Source organism: Diaphorina citri, unplaced genomic scaffold (genome assembly GCF_000475195.1).
Source record: "Diaphorina citri unplaced genomic scaffold, Diaci psyllid genome assembly version 1.1 scaffold1344, whole genome shotgun sequence".
NCBI classification, from domain to species: Eukaryota; Metazoa; Arthropoda; class Insecta; order Hemiptera; family Psyllidae; genus Diaphorina; species Diaphorina citri.
Genome location: NW_007378772.1, coordinates 41,611 through 62,175, shown reverse-complemented (window position 1 = coordinate 62,175; position 20,565 = coordinate 41,611). Strand labels below are relative to the sequence as shown.

The 20,565-nt window shown below is 38.0% G+C and overlaps 1 protein-coding gene across 1 annotated transcript; it reads left to right on the top strand.

Annotated features, from left to right (window-relative positions):
- The first annotated feature begins 15 nt into the window (after positions 1-15).
- On the top strand, positions 16-19,178 carry LOC103515445 (E3 ubiquitin-protein ligase synoviolin A-like). Its single transcript, XM_008480387.2, has 10 exons — positions 16-359; positions 842-934; positions 2,550-2,702; positions 4,103-4,151; positions 4,320-4,550; positions 12,416-12,516; positions 16,481-16,634; positions 17,968-18,151; positions 18,617-18,739; positions 19,106-19,178. The coding sequence occupies exons 1-10, from the start codon at positions 231-233 to the stop codon at positions 19,176-19,178; spliced, it is 1,290 nt and encodes a 429-aa protein (XP_008478609.1). The 5' UTR covers positions 16-230.
- Positions 19,179-20,565: the final 1,387 nt, after the last annotated feature.

The following is a 20,565-nucleotide window of genomic DNA, read 5'->3' as shown; positions in this document are numbered from 1 at the left end:
ACACCGTTCAAATAAATAAATAATCAGGAAAATTCTATCAGGGAAGAAAATTTTTGTCGAAAAATCTGTTTTTCCTATTTTCCTGTTTTATTCTCATCTCAAAGACTCCATATTCCAGTATGGTGTAAAAAGAAGAACGACGGATGATCCTGTGAAATATGTGATTATCTGGAGTGTTTCAGTGAAGTAGTATCTACTTGTTCAGTTCTCTACCAATACCCCTTATCAAAATGAGAAGTCTGGGGCTACCTCTGATAAGTTTCGGTTTAACCGGAGCTGTGGTGGCAAATGCCTACTATCAGAAGAAACAGTTTTATCCATCTGTTGTCTATATCACCAAGTCCAACTCTAGCATGGCGGTAAGTCTATCTTTAGTTCCGATTAAAGTTACAACAGCAGTAGAAATGTAAAGTTCAGCTGATAAGACCTTACATCTAGAACAGTCTGATGTTACCTTGTCAAACACTAGACAACCTCATCCATAACCCTGTCAGCCATGAAAATCATATTTCCTGCTCATTATGATTCTGATACTGTGTAAATATTAATGAGAATACATTTATATTATGATGAATATTATAATCATAGAAATTAACACTGTTAGGCTGATTGTGACCTAACTTTTGCCTACATCAAAATTTCAAAAAAACATTATTGATATTTTGACACAGAATTTGAATTATGTTTCAAGAGATGTAGGTAGGTAAATTCATGTCAATAGATTTTTTTATGAGAATACCTATTTCTTGAAGGAAGCACATCTGATAAATAATGAACATGATTTGTATTATTTGTAAATTACCCCATATCCAAAAAATTTAATTTCACTTTCTTTTTTCAGGTGATATACATTCAAGCCCTCATATTGGTGATTCTAGCAGGCAAACTAGTGAAGAAGATTTTCTTTGGACAATTAAGAGCAGCAGAGTTTGAGGTTTGTATCAAAATAAAAATGAACAATTTGTAGGAGTGTTTCCCTTCTCATGGTCAGTTTTATTCTGCTTATCCGAATGTGATTCGTTACTACCTACCCTTTTCGCTTTTTTTGCCAGAAGAATTTGCAGCTTTGAACAATACTTTCCACACTTCTGAATAGAGTTCATAAGTTCATCGTGGTTGCAACTATTTTCAGCAAGCCTTTTCTTTTCATTAATTTTATTTTGTTGGTCCCGATGTACTTCACTTTCTAGTTTATTGACTTCATTATCCAAGAGTGTCTTTGGTTTCTGTCTACATGGGATCTCGATTCTTTTCAGTACTACTACAGGATTGAGTGTTTTATAATTTTCAATCATTTTCTGTTTGACATTGTCATTACTTAGAGCTGTTTTACATTTGAAAAACTTGGTTCGTTGCTCTTCTGATTGTTTTGGCGTCCATACCGGAGAAGTTGTTTCAGTTGGTTTCTGTTCTACTTCGTAAATTGCTATGTCATCTGTTTTTTGTTTTCCATTCAATTTCGTCAACTGGATTTTATCACTATTTGATAACTTTGGTTGTGAACTATGCTTGTTCTTCTTCAACTTTGGTGTGACATTTTCTTCTCTGTCCTTTCTCTTTATATCGTTATTCATGTCATTAGTTTCTCTGGGTTTCGAGTCACTTTGTTCTGAGTTTTCAACTTGTTTTTCGTTTTTATTTTCAAACGGCTCGATCTCATTTCGTTGTGTGTCTACATAGTTTGAATCTTTTGTATTCACATCAATGTCTTCTCGGTTGTCAACCATTACATGCTCTTCTTGACATATAGCTTCTTTATTTTCAGGAATAGTTTCCGGAGGTTTCTCACTCCCAACAGATAGATCAGGAGACTGTATGTTTATTCGATCAGTATGAGTAGGTTCTACTAACATGAATTCCAGGCGCTTTTCTAATTCTTTGAAAATCCTGTCAATGGCAGTTTTCATGGTTGAATCTGTTGTATCATTCTGGTCTCCAAAGTCAGTTTTCTCTGAACTGGTCTTTGTTTCAAAGAGATCTCGTTTAACATGTTCTTTTCTTGGATCAGGGCCAACAACAGTTTGATCTATTTGAATGGAATCTGATGTCACATTATTTTCATTTATATCGGAATATTCATGATCCATACTTCTGTTATTTTCCGGTCTCTGATATAACTCGACAGTACTGAAATCAGCACCCTGACATTCCTGACACGCTTCATTTTCATTCAAAACACATGTGGTTTCTATTGGTACATCGTTTAGTTTCAGAAGAGACACAAGTGGGATAACTGGAGAGGGAGGAGGTCCTGTGATGTTGTTTTGTGTCTCACCTATATCATCTTCCATTGGTTTCTCAAAATGGTCTTCCACATCCGTTTCTTCAACAGTACTACCATCTTCATCAGTGTAGTACTCGTCTGAAGTATAATAACTACTATCACTATCGTAATCACTGCTATCGAACGAATCATCACTACAAGACCCTTCCTTGTGTTCTGTGGACTGCATAAGCGGCTAATTTTGTCTAAAGAAATTATTACTTTCACCTACAATATAACTTTGCTCATGAAATGCACTTTCCTAACTTCTGATTATTATTTTCAGCACTTGATGGAAAGATCCTGGTATGCGGTAACAGAAACTTGCCTTGCCTTCACAGTATTCAAAGATGATTTCAGTCCCAAGTTTGTGGCATTGTTTACCCTGCTGTTGTTTTTGAAAGCTTTTCATTGGCTAACAGAGGACAGGGTTGACTTTGTAAGTAACTTTTCTTTTTACAAGAGAGTTTTATTTTATTTTATTTTTTTATTTATTTTTTTTTTTTGAGGGGGGGAAGTAGTTTTGTCAGTTTTACTTTCAACCTATGATGGTTATCTCACTGTGGGGGTTTTAGTTCAGTGTTTTGTTCATATTTTGGTTTCTTCTAACATAATTAATAAGTGGAGCTCTTCATTGACAACCATTACCTACTTAGATAAATTTGTTGCCGTAGCCATCAGCTCACTTACTTGGTCTACTTGTTTATTTTGTTGGTCCCGATGTACTTCACTTTCTAGTTTATTGACTTCATTATCCAAGAGTGGCTTTGGTTTCTGTCTACATGGGATCTCGATTCTTTTCAGTACTACTACAGGATTGAGTGTTTTATAATTTTCAATCATTTTCTGTTTGACATTGTCATTACTTAGAGCTGTTTTACATTTGAAAAACTTGGTTCGTTGCTCTTCTGATTGTTTTGGCGTCCATACCGGAGAAGTTGTTTCAGTTGGTTTCTGTTCTACTTCGTAAATTGCTATGTCATCTGTTTTTTGTTTCCCATTCAATTTCGTCAACTGGATTTTATCACTATTTGATAACTTTGGTTGTGAACTATGCTTGTTCTTCTTCAACTTTGGTGTGACATTTTCTTCTCTGTCCTTTCTCTTTATATCGTTATTCATGTCATTAGTTTCTCTGGGTTTCGAGTCACTTTGTTCTGAGTTTTCAACTTGTTTTTCGTTTTTATTTTCAAACGGCTCGATCTCATTTCGTTGTGTGTCTACATAGTTTGAATCTTTTGTATTCACATCAATGTCTTCTCGGTTGTCAACCATTACATGCTCTTCTTGACATATAGCTTCTTTATTTTCAGGAATAGTTTCCGGAGGTTTCTCACTCCCAACAGATAGATCAGGAGACTGTATGTTTATTCGATCAGTATGAGTAGGTTCTACTAACATGAATTCCAGGCGCTTTTCTAATTCTTTGAAAATCCTGTCAATGGCAGTTTTCATGGTTGAATCTGTTGTATCATTCTGGTCTCCAAAGTCAGTTTTCTCTGAACTGGTCTTTGTTTCAAAGAGATCTCGTTTAACATGTTCTTTTCTTGGATCAGGGCCAACAACAGTTTGATCTATTTGAATGGAATCTGATGTCACATTATTTTCATTTATATCGGGATATTCAAGATCCATACTTCTGTTATTTTCTGGTCCCTGATATAACTCGACAGTACTGAAATCAGCACCCTGACATTCCTGACACGCCTCATTTTCATTCAGAACACATGTGGTTTCTATTGGTACATCGTTTAGTTTGAGAAGAGACACAAGTGGGATAACTGGAGAGGGAGGAGGTCCTGTGATGTTGTTTTGTTGGTCTACTTATTTTGATTTCAGATGGAGAGAAGTCCCATGATATCATACATATTTCATATCAGAATTATTGGTAAGTGAATCAGGAATTTATCAGCTTTACAAGTGCGATTTTCCACTCTGGATGGTTTCTAAGAGACAATCCCCCCCCAAAGCATTAGGTTGTTACCAGCTATCAAAATTGCATTTTCTCAAACCTCTAGATTTGTTATCAACTAACAAATTTATTTCTATTTTCCAGTGTTACTCACTGTTCTAGGCCTCCTAGATCTTTACTTCGTAGTGGGTGCCTACCAGACCACCGTCACCAAGGGAGCCTCTGTTATGATAGTGTTTGGTTTTGAGTATGCCATCCTGCTGACTGTGTGTGTTAATATACTTATCAAATATGCCCTTCACACCATTGACCTCAACAGAGAAATCTTCTGGGAGAGCAAGGCTGTGTTCTTCCTCTATATGGAACTGGTTATGAGTAAGTATTACTGTGTATTGATATCTCTTTATTATGGGTTTGATGTCACTATATAACTGCTGAGATTTTTAGTGATGGGGTTTCACCTCCCAAATGGAGCAACTAGGTATAGATACCTACCCTCAGTCCCACACCCACTATTTTAACCTCACCTAGCCTGAGTAAGGCTGGTAATAACCAGCAACACACACAATGGTACAAGTGGCCACCCATTCAGAAACTAACCTAACTCAATATTGTGCAACAATTGTAACATCTTTGATCCATTTTATTTTATGTATTTATTTTCCAAGCTTCAAGTTAAATGCAAAGGGGTCATTCAGTGGGGCAGGTCTGGTGACGTTGAAACCAGGAGCGGAGACACGAGGTGTGAAAGATGTGATTGCACGGCAACTTCTTGGAGGCTGAAAAAAAGGGGATTTTATCTTTAACGCCGTGAAAACTTTTGATAAAGAATACTATAAAAACGGAGGTCCTATCATCCCGAAGTCGAAGAGAGAAGGAAGACAAATAGCAGAAAGCCAGCCGTTCTAAAAACGAACTTTACTTGTTTATGATAAAGTTCACCCCGGGTGTAAATCGAACCCACAACCTAGCGCTTATAAAGTAGGCGCGCTATCTTCCCAGATAACTAGGATGGCTTGGAATAAGTTTTTTAAGTTTAACTTTTTTCTCATTTACCTACAGGATGAAGCAATCTGGTTGGCTAAAAAAATTGAAAATTGAATTCAACCAACCAGATTGCTTCATTCAAGACTCCAAGAATAAAACTAAGTTTAAACTCAGTATTTCTAAACACAAATTAATCTCACCTGACTGCATTTCCTCGCGACATATGATGCACACATTGTCCGCTTCGGTCAACTCGTCACTGGTCGCATCGGGGAAGCTATTGTTCAGATGATGAATAGCGCGACGCGAGTTGATCACATCTTTGAGTGCCTTGCGGAATGAGCGGGCCGCATAGTACATCGGTCGGAATGCGAACAGGGGTAGCGTGTAGACACGCATCATAATCAGGACGAATACGATGTACATGATCACTTTCACGAAACCTATGAACAGGGGTGAAGAATATGCGTTCATAATTAATAACTTGTTCACATCTTTGAGTGCCTTGCGGAATGAGCGGGCCGCATAGTACATCGGTCGGAATGCGAACAGGGGTAGCGTGTAGACACGCATCATGATCAGGACGAATACGATGTACATGATCACTTTCACGAAACCTATGAACAGGGGTGAAGAATATGAGTTTATAATTAATAACTTGATCAGAGGAACACTAGCGCCTTAACAACGAGGTATCGGCGGAAAAAGTTGGAACTAACTCGATAAAACACCTCGAAATGATATTTAACATGGAGGTCATTGTTAAACATTTGACTATCAGCTGATGATCAAAATCTTTGATAAAACTTCCACTCCAGCGCTCGTAGAGTAAACATCTCTCTCGCATATTTTGGTCTGATGATGTGAATCTGAGTATTCTCGAAAGCTCGCCAAACTTTCTTAGTTGAATGTCCAATCTCAATTGTTTTTTACATTTTAATTTGTGAGGATTCCTTTTTAAATAATTATTTTTCTTAATAATGAATGACCCATTTGCATTTAACTTGAAGCTTGGAAAATAAATACATAAAATAAAATGGATCAAGGATGTTACAATTGTTGCACAATATTGAGTTAGGTTAGTTTCTGAATGGGTGGCCACTTGTACAATTGTGTGTGTTGCTGGTTATTACCAGCCTTACTCAGGCTAGGTGAGGTTAAAATAGTGGGTGTGGGACTGAGGGTAGGTACCTATACCTAGTTGCTCCATTTGGGAGGTGAAACCCCATCACTAAAAATCCCAGCAGTTATATAGTGACATCAAACCCATAATAAAGAGATATCAATACACAGTAATACTTACTCATAACCAGTTCCATATAGAGGAAGAACACAGCCTTGCTCTCCCAGAAGATTTCTCTGTTGAGGTCAATGGTGTGAAGGGCATATTTGATAAGTATATTAACACACACAGTCAGCAGGATGGCATACTCAAAACCAAACACTATCATAACAGAGGCTCCCTTGGTGACGGTGGTCTGGTAGGCACCCACTACAAAGTAAAGATCTAGGAGGCCTAGAACAGTGAGTAACACTGGAAAATAGAAATAAATTTGTTAGTTGATAACAAATCTAGAGGTTTGAGAAAATGCAATTTTGATAGCTGGTAACAACCTAATGCTTTGGGGGGGGATTGTCTCTTAGAAACCATCCAGAGTGGAAAATCGCACTTGTAAAGCTGATAAATTCCTGATTCACTTACCAATAATTCTGATATGAAATATGTATGATATCATGGGACTTCTCTCCATCTGAAATCAAAATAAGTAGACCAAGTAAGTGAGCTGATCATGTTAGAAGAAACCAAAATATGAACAAAACACTGAACCAAAACCCCCACAGTGAGATAACCATCATAGGTTGAAAGTAAAACTGACAAAACTACTTCCCCCCGTCAAAAAAAAAAAAAAAAAAAAAAAAAAATAAAAACTTTTCAGCCAGGTTTACCCAGCTTGTTTTGAACCACATATTAGTATATGCAATCAACCATTGTGAGGACTTGGGCTTGCTATTTAAAGCCATTCATCCTTTAAAAAAAAACTGCTAGCTAGGCTGCTTAGGGTTAGCTGGTCTTCTCCTTGTTTAATGTACCCCCTAGAACTGTCTATGTTATATTGAATATTTTGTGAGAAACAAGTACCTAATTATAATATGTCTCTCAAGACTGATTTTTTAACCACAATCCCCAGAGGTTAAAATTAGCCTAGGAGATGTTTTTGTATGTAAAATATTTCTAAAAATAAATAAATTCAAATAAAATATAATCTTGGTATATTTATTTCTGAACTTTACTCCCCATAACTCTAGGTCTAGGCTAAGCAGAAAGAACAATTTTACAATAGTGTTCTAAGTTGTAATGTCACAAAAAGTGATACAACAATATAAATTTATATTTAAAAAATCAATTTACACAGAAAGAGTTTCAATGACTAAAGAGTGGTTTTATACAAAAGAGAAAAGTCATTAAAAAAAAAATGTCATAGTGCAATTTTTGGCTTGAATGTTTAAATGTACTTACATACAAAACGGAAATATAAGAGACAAATTAAATAAATAAATAAAAAAAAAATAGCACATTCAGCTGTACTCATCATACTGCTGAGAAAAGAAATGAACAGTTCTGGGTCTTCAAACCCATTTTGTTCTTTAAATTTGTGCAATGCTTTATGTAACATTAAATCTTCCAGAGTAGACTTGGTAGGTGGTACAAGGTAAGGTGTAATTTGATTTCCTACCTTCAAATTTTTCAATTTATTCACAATGGAATTGAAGAAGGCATCACCATCAGCAGCTGTTGATGAAGATGGCTGTGAGGCCACTTCATATGGCTCTTGTTATGTTCCTACAAATGAGTGAGACAGACACTGTATTTTAGTTTAACATAAAACAGAAGCACTTTATTTAAGGAACATTTAAAAGACATTAAAACACTAAATTAGTTATCACAGATTTATAATAGGTATGAAATTTACCATAATATATGACAGCTCTAATGTTCCAACTTTGGAAAGAGTTGGTTTTTTCCAATAGCAAGATACCTCGGTCTTGCTTGGTTCCTCGCTACATCGGTGCAGCTTACCATGAGAGACAAACTCTTTAATTCTTGGAATTTTTTCATAAAAAAATAGCAAAATTTCACTCAGAGGTCCTCTTTCTGATAACTATTGAAAATACATAAGCGGCCTGTTGTGGCAGCAAATGTGGACGTCCAAAGCGGAATCTCTTTGGTTGAATATTGTTGAATAAAAAATAAGTCACATAATAAAATACAGCTTTACCTTCTCTAACGAATGCTAGGGTCTCCAAAGACGAGTATTCTCTACTGAATTACTGATTTGTACAAATGTGTGAATAGATTATATTGGAATCTGTGAAATTTGTGAATTCCCCGCGCATGCGCACGTCTATGTACATTGTACATGCTAATGTACGCACTGCACCCCCCCTCCCTATTGTGAATAAGAAACTAGCCTTTATTAATTTTATTTATTATAAAATACATATTGTAATTTATTTAAATTTTGATTGTATGGACCTTTCTCACGAGAATCATTGAGTTTTTAGTTTTTACTCTGCTTTTGGCATATTTTCATCGATAAACAAGAGACTGCGGATGACTTTAAACGCGATTTTTTCGTAGTGTAAAGAAGGCATTTTCGAATGTTTATTATTATTATTACTGCTCTGCCTCGGTGGTGTGCTCGAGACGCTCGCCTGGTGAACAGGAGGGCGTGGGTTCAATCCCACCCGAGGTATGGAATTTTATTCTCAATATAATTTGAGAATTTGACCACAATAATAGTAGTAGCCTACTGCTTTTCTATGCGAGCAGTATAAATAAGCACTATTTATTTAAATTTTGATTGTATGGACCTTTCTCACGAGAGTCATTGAGTTTTTAGTTTTTACTCTGCTTTTGGCATATTTTCATCGATAGACATGTTACCATGAGACTGTGGACGACTTTAAACGCGATTTTTTCGTATTGTAAAGAAGGCAGTTTTGAATGCTTATTATTATTATTATTGCTCTGCCTTGGTGTGGTCGAGACGCTCGCCTGGTGAACAGGAGGGCGTGGGTTCAATCCCACCCGAGGTATGGAATATTATATTCTCAATATAATTTGAGAATTTGACCACAATAATACTAGGAGCCTACTGCTGGAGTAAACGGACTTTTCAGTCCTATGCGAGCAGTATAAATAAGCACGAATATTATTTCACTGCTAAGCCGCCACTGGTCGCTACTCATTTAACGTAGCTACTCGAACCCATCTGGAACGAAAACCTAGTGTGATACCCACTTCTCTCTCTGTCTCCCTCTACCTCTCTATTGGTATTAATATTACGAGGACAATTATCCCAACTTGTTGGTGAGAGAGAGAGAGAAGTAAGGGCTTAAATAGAGATGTTGGTACCCTACAATAGAGGTAGAGAAAGAGGGAGAGATGCTACCCTACGATAGAGGAAGGGAGAGAGAGACTTTAAAAAGTTTTTATGACAGTAAAATAATTCATGAGAGTACAGAGAGAGTAATAATCTACGTCCTCTCTCTCTCTCTTTCTCTCCATTCCAATTTCCATCTCTCTCTCAATTTCTCTATTCCTCTTTCTCTCACCATTTATCTGCTCTCACGCTCTCTCTCTCTCTCTCTCTCTCTCATTATTTTTTATAATCGCCTGAGGTTCTATGTATCGCTCACCCTTCCTCTCTCCTCCCCTCTTTCTCTCTCCTCTCCTCTCCTCTCTCTCTCTCTCTCTCTCTCTCTCTCTTTTAATTATTATTGTTGAAAGTTATTTACTGAGGGAAATTGTAACAATCAGAGTCCTTGTCCTTTCTCTTTCTCCTATTAATATAGAAATTTTATTACTAATTACTTTTATTATTTTTCGCTTGTAGACTACGAGAGTATTAGCCGATTTCACCAAACTTCAATCAAGCCTTAATTGAATCATTAAGCACTGATGGGGAATTAAAGTTGAAAATTGCATTTCACCAACCTCCGTTAAGACATTTCTCCCATCAATTCACCCTAATAATTTAATGATAGGAAATTCTCTCATAAGATGTCCTAACGGATGATTTTTTGTGTTTGTTTACTTTTTTTGGGATTTTTTTTCAGTTTTTCAAAATTTCCAGATTTTCTATTTTCTGAAAGAAAGTGTTTTGCTTATTGCTTTTTTTAATAGTTTCTTTTTCTATTTTCTGAAAGAAAGCGTTTTGCTGTTTTTTAATTTGAAGACTTTGATCTAAGCTGATTTTCAATACTGTTTAATTACCTACAATGGCTGAAAACTTTGATTCTGAAATTGAGGCCATTGAGTACCTTGAAGATTTCCAGAGAAATGAGCATCAGTGGTACCGATACAAAGAAAGAGGAGAGATTGATTAAAAAGTGCTAGAAACCAAATTCTGTCCCTGAATCTATCCGTAAAAATGGGATCTGAAATTTTAGAATAGGTATCAACATGCAAATACCTGGGTGTGAGTCTGGACAAAGCCATATGAGTTTTACACCAAATTTTGAATATGTATACTAGAAAGTGGGATATTTCTATTTAACAAGACTCAAATCGATGAACTGCAGATTCTGCAAAACAAATGTCTATAATGTTGGTGTTGGTGAAATCTGCCATTTGAATTGTAACAGGAGCCCCTTACAGAACACATATTGTAGATATGTTGAATTGTCTTGGTATTCTCAATGTCAGGGATACTCAATATCCTGCTTAATGTACTTACTTTTATACACAAAATGGTACTGGGACTGACCCCTTTTTTTTTTTTTTTTTTTTTTTTTTTTTTTTTTTTTTTTTAACTCAATTTATGCCCACTTCACTGATTTGGTGGTTTTAGGTTGAGGTTGAATAAAATACAGAGGTAAAGAGCTATCTCCTTTAAAATACTACAAATAAATTGTTTCTTTAAACAACCCTTTTCTTTTTAGAAAAATATCGGTATCTTTCTCTCCCTCCCTCCCTGCTTTCTCTCGAACTCTCTCTCCTTCCTTCTCTCTTTTACTCTACATTTCCACCCACGAAACCCACAGGGCGCAAGTACGACCCTTCTCTCTATCTTTCTCTCCCTCCCTCCCTGCTTTCTCTCGAACTCTCTCTCCTTCCTTCTCTCTTTTACTCTACATTTCCACCCACGAAACCCATAGGGCGCAAGTACGACCCTTCTCTCTCTCTCTCTTCTTGGTTTCATTTATTCATAAACATTGTTTATTTTTTTACCTAATAGGTAGTACCTATCTACACCTTGGGAGGGGAGAGAATTAACCTTAACATCCTTAAACTTGTTTAATAACTTACTTTAGCCCTGTGGTAACGCGCTTCCTTGAAGTTCCCGGGTTCGAAGCCCACCGTCGAAAAAAAAATGACACCCACACTGAGAAAAAACTAGGGTGCCGGAAGCCCAAACGAATGACTGGGTGCCGGAACTCTAATATTGAACTCTGTATCGGGAAGTTCGACACTATAATATAGCATTCCAATACTCTAAATGAGGGAAAGTAACCCAATAATAGAGTTCTTCCACCCTAATTTGTGGCACCCTATCACTTTTTTTTTTTTTTTTTTTTTTTAAAAAAAAGTTCTTCCCCCCTAATTTTTGGCCCCCTATCTTTTTTTTTTTTTTTTTTTTTTTTTTTTTTTTTTCAGTGTACTAAATATTATATTCCTTCTCGAAGCTCCTGGGTTTGCTAGTCCAATTTTAATTTCATCAATCAGATGTTGTATTTTACATCTATTCTGGAAACATTCTTTTTCAAAAGGTGGACACTTTTCACCCCGCTGGTAACACAAGGGTTAAGGATAATCTACTAGGGGGTTTTGCTGGTACCGTGAGCTCATAAATAAAGATTAGCTCTAATAGGTAAAGCTACCTACCTCTGTGCTGACCATATACTGTGGTAGTAGTTAGGTAGATACCTACTGATAAAACTTGGATGTTCTTTTACCTCTAACCTCTGGATGAAGAGAATAATAGATAAATCTGTATTTTGAGTACTGCCTTGTGAGCGCTAGGCCGTGGGTTCGATTCCCGCCCGGGGCGGATTTTATCCTGGCTTTCTTCTCTCTTCGATTTCGGGACAATTTCAAACCTCTTACAAGAAAAAAATAAAATATACTTTATTTATCCTGCTCTAATGAGACTAAAAAGTCCCTTTACCTACCCCAGCAGTCTAAACAAAGTCTCGTGTATTTTATGGAGTAATAACTAATGTTTTTATTTTGTTTATTCCTCTCACAGTTACGCCACACAAGAAGCGTCGTCTAGTAGCTCCTCAGGGAGTCGCAGCACAACTCATGCTCCCTCGGCAAACACTTCAGGAGATCCCTCCTCACGCCAAAGTACTCCCCCGCCCGAAGGCGAATCGAACCCGCAACTTTCGAACGGTCAGACCGCGGGCCCATCCCTGTCGAACGGGGGCCCTAGTTCCGAAACGGAAGAGCAGAGAGAAATAAGGCTGAGACGGCTGCAGAAGTTTTCAGCGACCAGTGTGTCGAAAGATTGAAACGGGCCCCTGAACAGAATTTTGAAAAAATGGCGCATAATCACTAACGGTCGATTAGTCTGACGAACCATATTGTTTGTGTTGGTGAAATCCACCATATATGTTTTATATTTCCACAACTTCTGTAGTCTACTATAACTATAGTGTAGTACACTGGACCACAAAATCATTCATGGCGAACTTTTTTTTTTTTTGAAGAGGTTTGACAGAGGGAACTGTAACTGCTAAGGTCTTATCGTCCCGAAAGTGATTTTATCCTGATGGGATAATGTTCGTTCTCGGAACGGCTAGCTTTCTCCTGTCCTGTCTTTCTTCTCTCTTCGATTTCGGGACAATAAGACCATAGCAGTTACAGTTCCCTCTGTCAAACCTCTTTAATTAAAAAAAAAAAAAAATCAAGATAAGACATAAAGACTTTTGCTTTTACAGTTCCCTCTATTTAGCCCCTTTTGAAGCAGGATAGAAGGTAGCCACTAAATCATATCTACAATGACAAAATGAACAGCAATAAAATGGACTTAGCTTATCTTATAGTAAGTACCCCTCACCCCCTAATATACCGTTTAGCAACTTAGACGTCTTTAGCACAAAGCTCCTTTGAGTCTCAATGGTCTATTTGAAAGTATTATCTACATCTTATCCGCATTGCCGTCCAACTTTGACAAAGTCCCATAAAGCAAAGCTCCCTGAAAATTGAAAAGATTTATACTTTCTTTCTGGAAGAAGGAGAAAAAGAAACAAGATCCATTCCGATTCCCCCTCATCAGTTTGAGGTAAAAGCTAATAACATTTCTCATAAGGAAAAAAAAAACTTGGTTCGAAGGAAAAACTTTCGGACAATAAAAGTACGAATAACTTCTTTTTTTTTTGACAAGATAAATATGAAGATGATAAGTACCCCCACCTGATGAACAGTGTCGAATTCAGGCTCGGCCTCTGAGGAAGCTCTTTTTGGAGGGGAGAGGGTTCTTTTGAGGGTCGAAAGTTGGGGTCCAATTCTTAAGATACTATTGTTTACAAAATGTGGACAGCAGGCTTACAAGTGCAAAAATAATGAGAAAGTCATTGTTTATACACTGTCAAATATTTTTTCAAGTGTTTGTGTTACTTTGTAAACAAATTTAAATCAATATTGAGAGTAGATTGCATGGAAATGGATTGTTTTTGTTTGGGTTCAGGATCAAAGAACCCACTTTGCCAATGAACTATAATTATTGAAGTACCCATGTACCATTGTACCTAGATATTAAAAAACCTATTTTTCAGGGTACCTACCGCCTTTTAGTAGCAAAGAACAATGAACAACCATGGTTGTTGAGGCTAGAAATACTCCAACTTTTGTTTTTTTTTTTTTTTTTTTTTTTTTTTTTTTTTTTTTTTTTTAACTCAATTTATGCCCACTTCACTGATTTGGTGGTTTTAGGTTGAGGTTGAATAAAATACAGAGGTAAAGAGCTATCTCCTTTAAAATACTACAAATAAATTGTTTCTTTAAACAACCCTTTTCTTTTTAGAAAAATATCGGTATCTTTCTCTCCCTCCCTCCCTGCTTTCTCTCGAACTCTCTCTCCTTCCTTCTCTCTTTTACTCTACATTTCCACCCACGAAACCCATAGGGCGCAAGTACGACCCTTCTCTCTCTCTCTCTTCTTGGTTTCATTTATTCATAAACATTGTTTATTTTTTTACCTAATAGGTAGTACCTATCTACACCTTGGGAGGGGAGAGAATTAACCTTAACATCCTTAAACTTGTTTAATAACTTACTTTAGCCCTGTGGTAACGCGCTTCCTTGAAGGTCCCGGGAAGAAATGACACCCACACGGAGAAAAAACTAATAGGGTGCCAGAAGCCCAATCGAGTGACTGGGTTCTGGAACTCTAATATTGAATTCTACATCGGGGAGTTCGACACTATAGCATTACACAACCTAAATCAGCAGAAGGCGGGAAGTACGAGTAACCCAATAATAGAGTTCTTCCACACTAATTTATTTTGTGGCACCCTATCACTACTCTTTTTTTCTTGGTGTAGGTACTAAATATTATGTATGTTCCTCCTCTAATCTTCTCAGGTTAGGTACTGGTCCAATTTTAATTTATCGATTGATGTAGTTTCTGTCTGAATTCTTTGGAAACACTCTTTTTCAAAAGGTGGACACTTTTCACCCCGCTGGTAACACAAGGGTTAAGGATAATCTACTAGGGGTTTTTGCTGGTACCGTGAGCTCATAAATAAAGATTAGCTCTAATAGGTAAAGCTACCTACCTCTGTGCTGACCGTATACTGTAGGTAGATACCTACTGATAAAACTTGGATTTTCTTTTACCTCTAACCTCTGGATGAAGAGAATAATAGATAAATCTGTATTTTGAGTGAAATAATATATAAATATTTTCTTCCTCCTCCTCCTCCTCCTCCTTCTCCTCCTCCTCCTCCTTCTCCTCCTCCTCCTCCTTCTCCTCCTCCTCCTCATTAAAGGAAAACACATTGATCTAAAAGCCAGCGGCGATAGCACGTTAAATACACCAATTCCCCACGGATCACTGAAGTTAAGCAACGTTGCGCGTGGTTGGTATTCCGATGGTGAACATCTTGGATTCTGACCGATCAGACCGAATGCGTGCTAAGTGGTATTTTATTATGCGCCTCTGTGCGCACAGAGGTGATTTTTTTATCACACTTGCTGCCATTGGCCACTTATGTATTTTAAATGGTTATCTGAAAAAGGGCCTCTGAGTGAAATTTTTATTTTTATTTTATTATTATTATTTTTTGTTTTAATGCCTCCCCTTTTCGACGGCACTGTTTTAACGAGTTATATCGAACACGATAAAATCACGTTCCAGACATAGGTACCTTCGTTGATTACTTATTATGTAGGTACCTACGTTGATTACCTATTATGTAGGTACCTACCTATTATTTTTGTACGCTTTGAACTCTTGACGTGCGCGCACCTCCCGGCTCTTCTCTCTTCCAAGTTTCTAATCTCCATGTTCGAAGATATTGAAAAGTTTGAACACTGCCTTCGGGCTCGTAAGAAAACACTTTCAATGTGAGTCCTTGAAACGCTCGATATTTATAATCTAACTCTTTAGAAGAAGCTGGTAAAACGCTGCACTGCATTAAGAAATAATAGAGAGTTTTTGCAACCAAAATTAGCGTCCCGTTAATTGAACTTTTTAACGTTATTTGTCGAAAACTCGTTTCTGCGCATGTGCAGAATTTTGTCAAATAACGTTAAGCACCTAGTTTAGTTAACGGAACGCTGATTTTGGTTGCAAAAACTCGCTAATATCTAATACCTATAACCTACCTACCTATGTAGTTTAATTGATATCCGAGGTACATATCTTTTGAGTGAAATTTAAGAAGAAAACTCATACTAGGCCAGTTTGCTTAGTTGGTAGTGCGTCTGCCCTGTAAGCGCTAGGCCGCGGGTTCGATTCCCGCCCGGGGCGGATTTTATCCTGATGGGATAATGTTCGTTCTCGGAACGGCTGGCTTTCTCCTATCCTGTCTTAGAGAAGGTCTCTTCGATTTCGGGACGATAAGACCATAGCAGTTACAGTTCCCTCTGTCAAACCTCTTTAAAAAAAAAATGTGATCTCCTAATATTAGGAAGAAATTTCATATTGAGGACGAAATTTCATACTTCCTCACTCGGCTGGAATCGAACCCACGCCCTCCTGTTTACCAGAAAAGCGTCCACCTTGGGAGGGGAGAGAATTAACCTTAACATCCTTAAACTTGTTTAATAACTTACTTTAGCCCTGTGGTAACGCGCTTCCTTGAAGGTCCCGGGAAGAAATGACACCCACACGGAGAAAAAACTAATAGGGTGCCAGAAGCCCAATCGAGTGACTGGGTTCTGGAACTCTAATATTGAATTCTACATCGGGGAGTTCGACACTATAGCATTACACAACCTAAATCAGCAGAAGGCGGGAAGTACGAGTAACCCAATAATAGAGTTCTTCCACACTAATTTATTTTGTGGCACCCTATCACTACTCTTTTTTTCTTGGTGTAGGTACTAAATATTATGTATGTTCCTCCTCTAATCTTCTCAGGTTAGGTACTGGTCCAATTTTAATTTATCGATTGATGTAGTTTCTGTCTGAATTCTTTGGAAACACTCTTTTTCAAAAGGTGGACACTTTTCACCCCGCTGGTAACACAAGGGTTAAGGATAATCTACTAGGGGTTTTTGCTGGTACCGTGAGCTCATAAATAAAGATTAGCTCTAATAGGTAAAGCTACCTACCTCTGTGCTGACCGTATACTGTAGGTAGATACCTACTGATAAAACTTGGATTTTCTTTTACCTCTAACCTCTGGATGAAGAGAATAATAGATAAATCTGTATTTTGAGTGAAATAATATATAAATATTTTCTTCCTCCTCCTCCTCCTCCTCCTTCTCCTCCTCCTCCTCCTTCTCCTCCTCCTCCTCCTTCTCCTCCTCCTCCTCATTAAAGGAAAACACATTGATCTAAAAGCCAGCGGCGATAGCACGTTAAATACACCAATTCCCCACGGATCACTGAAGTTAAGCAACGTTGCGCGTGGTTGGTATTCCGATGGTGAACATCTTGGATTCTGACCGATCAGACCGAATGCGTGCTAAGTGGTATTTTATTATGCGCCTCTGTGCGCACAGAGGTGATTTTTTTATCACACTTGCTGCCATTGGCCACTTATGTATTTTAAATGGTTATCTGAAAAAGGGCCTCTGAGTGAAATTTTTAACGACAGTGAGTACAGTGACTCAATTAACTAAGAATATAATTCTTCTTTCTTTTCCTTATCCTCTTATTCTTCCTATTTCTCCTCCTCGCACTCCACCTACTCCTTCCATTTCCTCCTCCTCCTTCTCGTCTTCCTCTTTCTCTCCCTTACCTTCGTCTTTCTCCTCCATTTCAAACACTCATTCGACTACAAATTGGATTCGAGTTGATTCATTCTTGTTAGTAAGGGTACCTTATAGGGGCCAGATTCTATGGACCTTTTTTTTTCCCTTAGGCGCTTTAACACTTGCGTGTCGTTCGCGCCGTCTATGGAGCTTGAGAAGTTTTAAATGCGAGATATTGAAATTGACTCGATCGGTTCGATTCCCGCCCGGGGCGGATTTTATCCTGATGGGATAATGTTCGTTCTCGGAACGGCTGGCCTTCTCCTATCCTGTCTTCCTTTTCTCTTCGATTTCGGGACGATAATACGTCCGTTGGTACAGTTCCCTCTATCAGACCACTTCTAATTCTATTCTATTCTCGCCTCTTCAGGTGTGCCCCCTCCCGTCCCTCCTCCGGATTTCAGCAGTCTTACTGACGAGCAGCTACGTACCATGGAGTCTAACGCCAGAGAGGGAGTTGAAGCTAGACTCAGATGTCTGCATAATATTCAGCTACTATTGGATGCTGCTACGCTTATGCTACAACAGTACAGTGTAGCTGCTGCTAATGTTAAGTAAGTATAATGTCAAACTTTCTTGACTTGGCGGGGCGGAGAGCTACCGTGCTCCTTAAAGGGCATCGTAACAAATTTGCACCAAAACCGAAGGTCAGCATCAAAAAAAGGTAAGTCTGGGGCTGATCTAAACAAGTACCGAACCAAAAATTCAAGGAGAAAAGAAAACTAGATTTTCAATTCCAGTTCTTTGTTAATAATTTGTACACTATTTCTGTAATTTCAGAGACTTTGGGAGCCTTCTCATTGAAAACCTTCTTCTCTGGGGCTGATCTAAACAAGTACCGAACCAAAAATTCAAGGAGAAAAGAAAACTAGATTTTCAATTCCAGTTCTTTGTTAATAATTTCTACACTATTTCTGTAATTTCAGAGACTTTGGGAGCCTTCTTATTGAAATTGTCTTGGTAGAAATATTGTTTTTATTTTTATCTGATTTTAATTTTGTACATAATCTTTGTTACAGTGTTGCCAACAGCATGACCTCACCTCCCCCCTCCTCTACTTCTGCGGAACAAGATGGCGGCACTGCACCGGCTGCAGCACATTATCAACATGGACCAGATCTTACCACGGAACCTCAACTTCAGTAAGTACCTACTTACTTTACTTTAAACCAATTAAAGTTGTTCAGTAAGTAAATCAATTGTCTAGCCAGCCTAGTTAGCAGCTCGTCTGCCTTGTGAGCGCTAGGCCGTGGGTTCGATTCCCGCCCGGGGCGGATTTTATCCTGGCTTTCTTCTCTCTTCGATTTCGGGACAATAAGACCTTAGCAGTTACAGTTCCCCCTATCAAACTTCTTACAAGAAAAAAATAAAATAAATAAAATATACCTTATTTATCCTGCTCGAATGAGACTAAAAAGTCCCTTTACCTACCCCAGCAGTCTAAACAAAGTCTCGTGTATTTTATGGATTAATAACTAATGTTTTTATTTTGTTTATTCCTCTCACAGTTACGCCACACAAGAAGCGTCGTCTAGTAGCTCCTCAGGGAGTCACAGCACAACTCTTGCTCCCTACTTCTAATTCTATTCTATTCTCGCCTCTTCAGGTGTGCCCCCTCCCGTCCCTCCTCCGGATTTCAGCAGTCTTACTGACGAGCAGCTCCGTACCATGGAGTCTAACGCCAGAGAGGGAGTTGAAGCTAGACTCAGATGTCTACACAATATTCAGCTACTATTGGATGCACCTCCTCCTCCTCCTCCTCCTCCTCCTCCTCATTAAAGGAAAACACACTTATCTAAAAGCCAGCGGCGATAGCACGTTGAATACACCAATTCCCCACGGATCACTGAAGTTAAGCAACGTTGCGCGTGGTTGGTATTCCGATGGTGAATATCTGGGATTCTGACCGATCAGACCGAATGCGTGCTAAGTGGTATTTTATTATGCGCCTCTGTGCGCACAGAGGTGATTTTTCTTTTTCTTTTTTATCACACTTACTGCCATTGGCCACTAATGTATTTTAAATGGTTATCTGAAAGAGGGCCTCTGAGTGACATTTTTGTTTTGTTTTGTTGTTTTTTTTTTTTGTTTTTTGTTTTTTTTTTTTTTTAATACCTCCCCTTTTCGACGGCACTGTTTTAACGAGTTTTATCGAACACGATAAAATCACGTTCCAGACATAGGTGTACCTTCGTTGATTACTTATTATGTAGGTACCTACGTTGATTACTTATTATGTAGGTACCTACGTTGATTACCTATTATGTAGGTACTAGGTACCTTATTATTTTTGTACGCTTTGAACTCTTGACGTTCGCGCACCTCCCGGCTCTTCTCTCTTCTAAGTTTCTAATCTCCAAGTTCGAAGTTTGGAGTTAAGCTGCTATCCCCGGGCCTTGATGGAACCTCGAAGCACCCTCACTGGTATATTTCAACCTCCTCAGTTTCGTTGTACCCTACTTCCTGAGACGGACTTGACCATAGTCCCATTCAGGTACCCTCAAAAGAGCTAGTGTTATTGTCTGTGGCTTGACAGGGCTAGTTTTGTCTCAGTTTTACGTCCTCCAGTGAGACCAGACTTGATCTAGGTCATACTCTGAATTTTTTTTCCTACCTAAATCCCACATAATTATTATTATTATTATTTTAAGCAGACGCGCTACCCTTAAGCTGACTGATGGCAGGCTAATTTTTACATCTATTTTGCACCTGTTAACTGTTTGGTGATTCATAATTTAGGGTGTAATGTACGACTGAGTGTTTACATTTGTTACTTAACCAAAATGAACTGTTCTGAACTTTGGAAACTTTACGAAGCACAACATTACAGACGCAAAGTCCCAGAGTTGAACTCAGTACGACTGAGTGTTTACATTTGTTACTTAACCAAAATGAACTGTTCTGAACTTTGGAAACTTTACGAAGCACAACATTACAGACGCAAGAGTTGAACTCAAATTATACATAT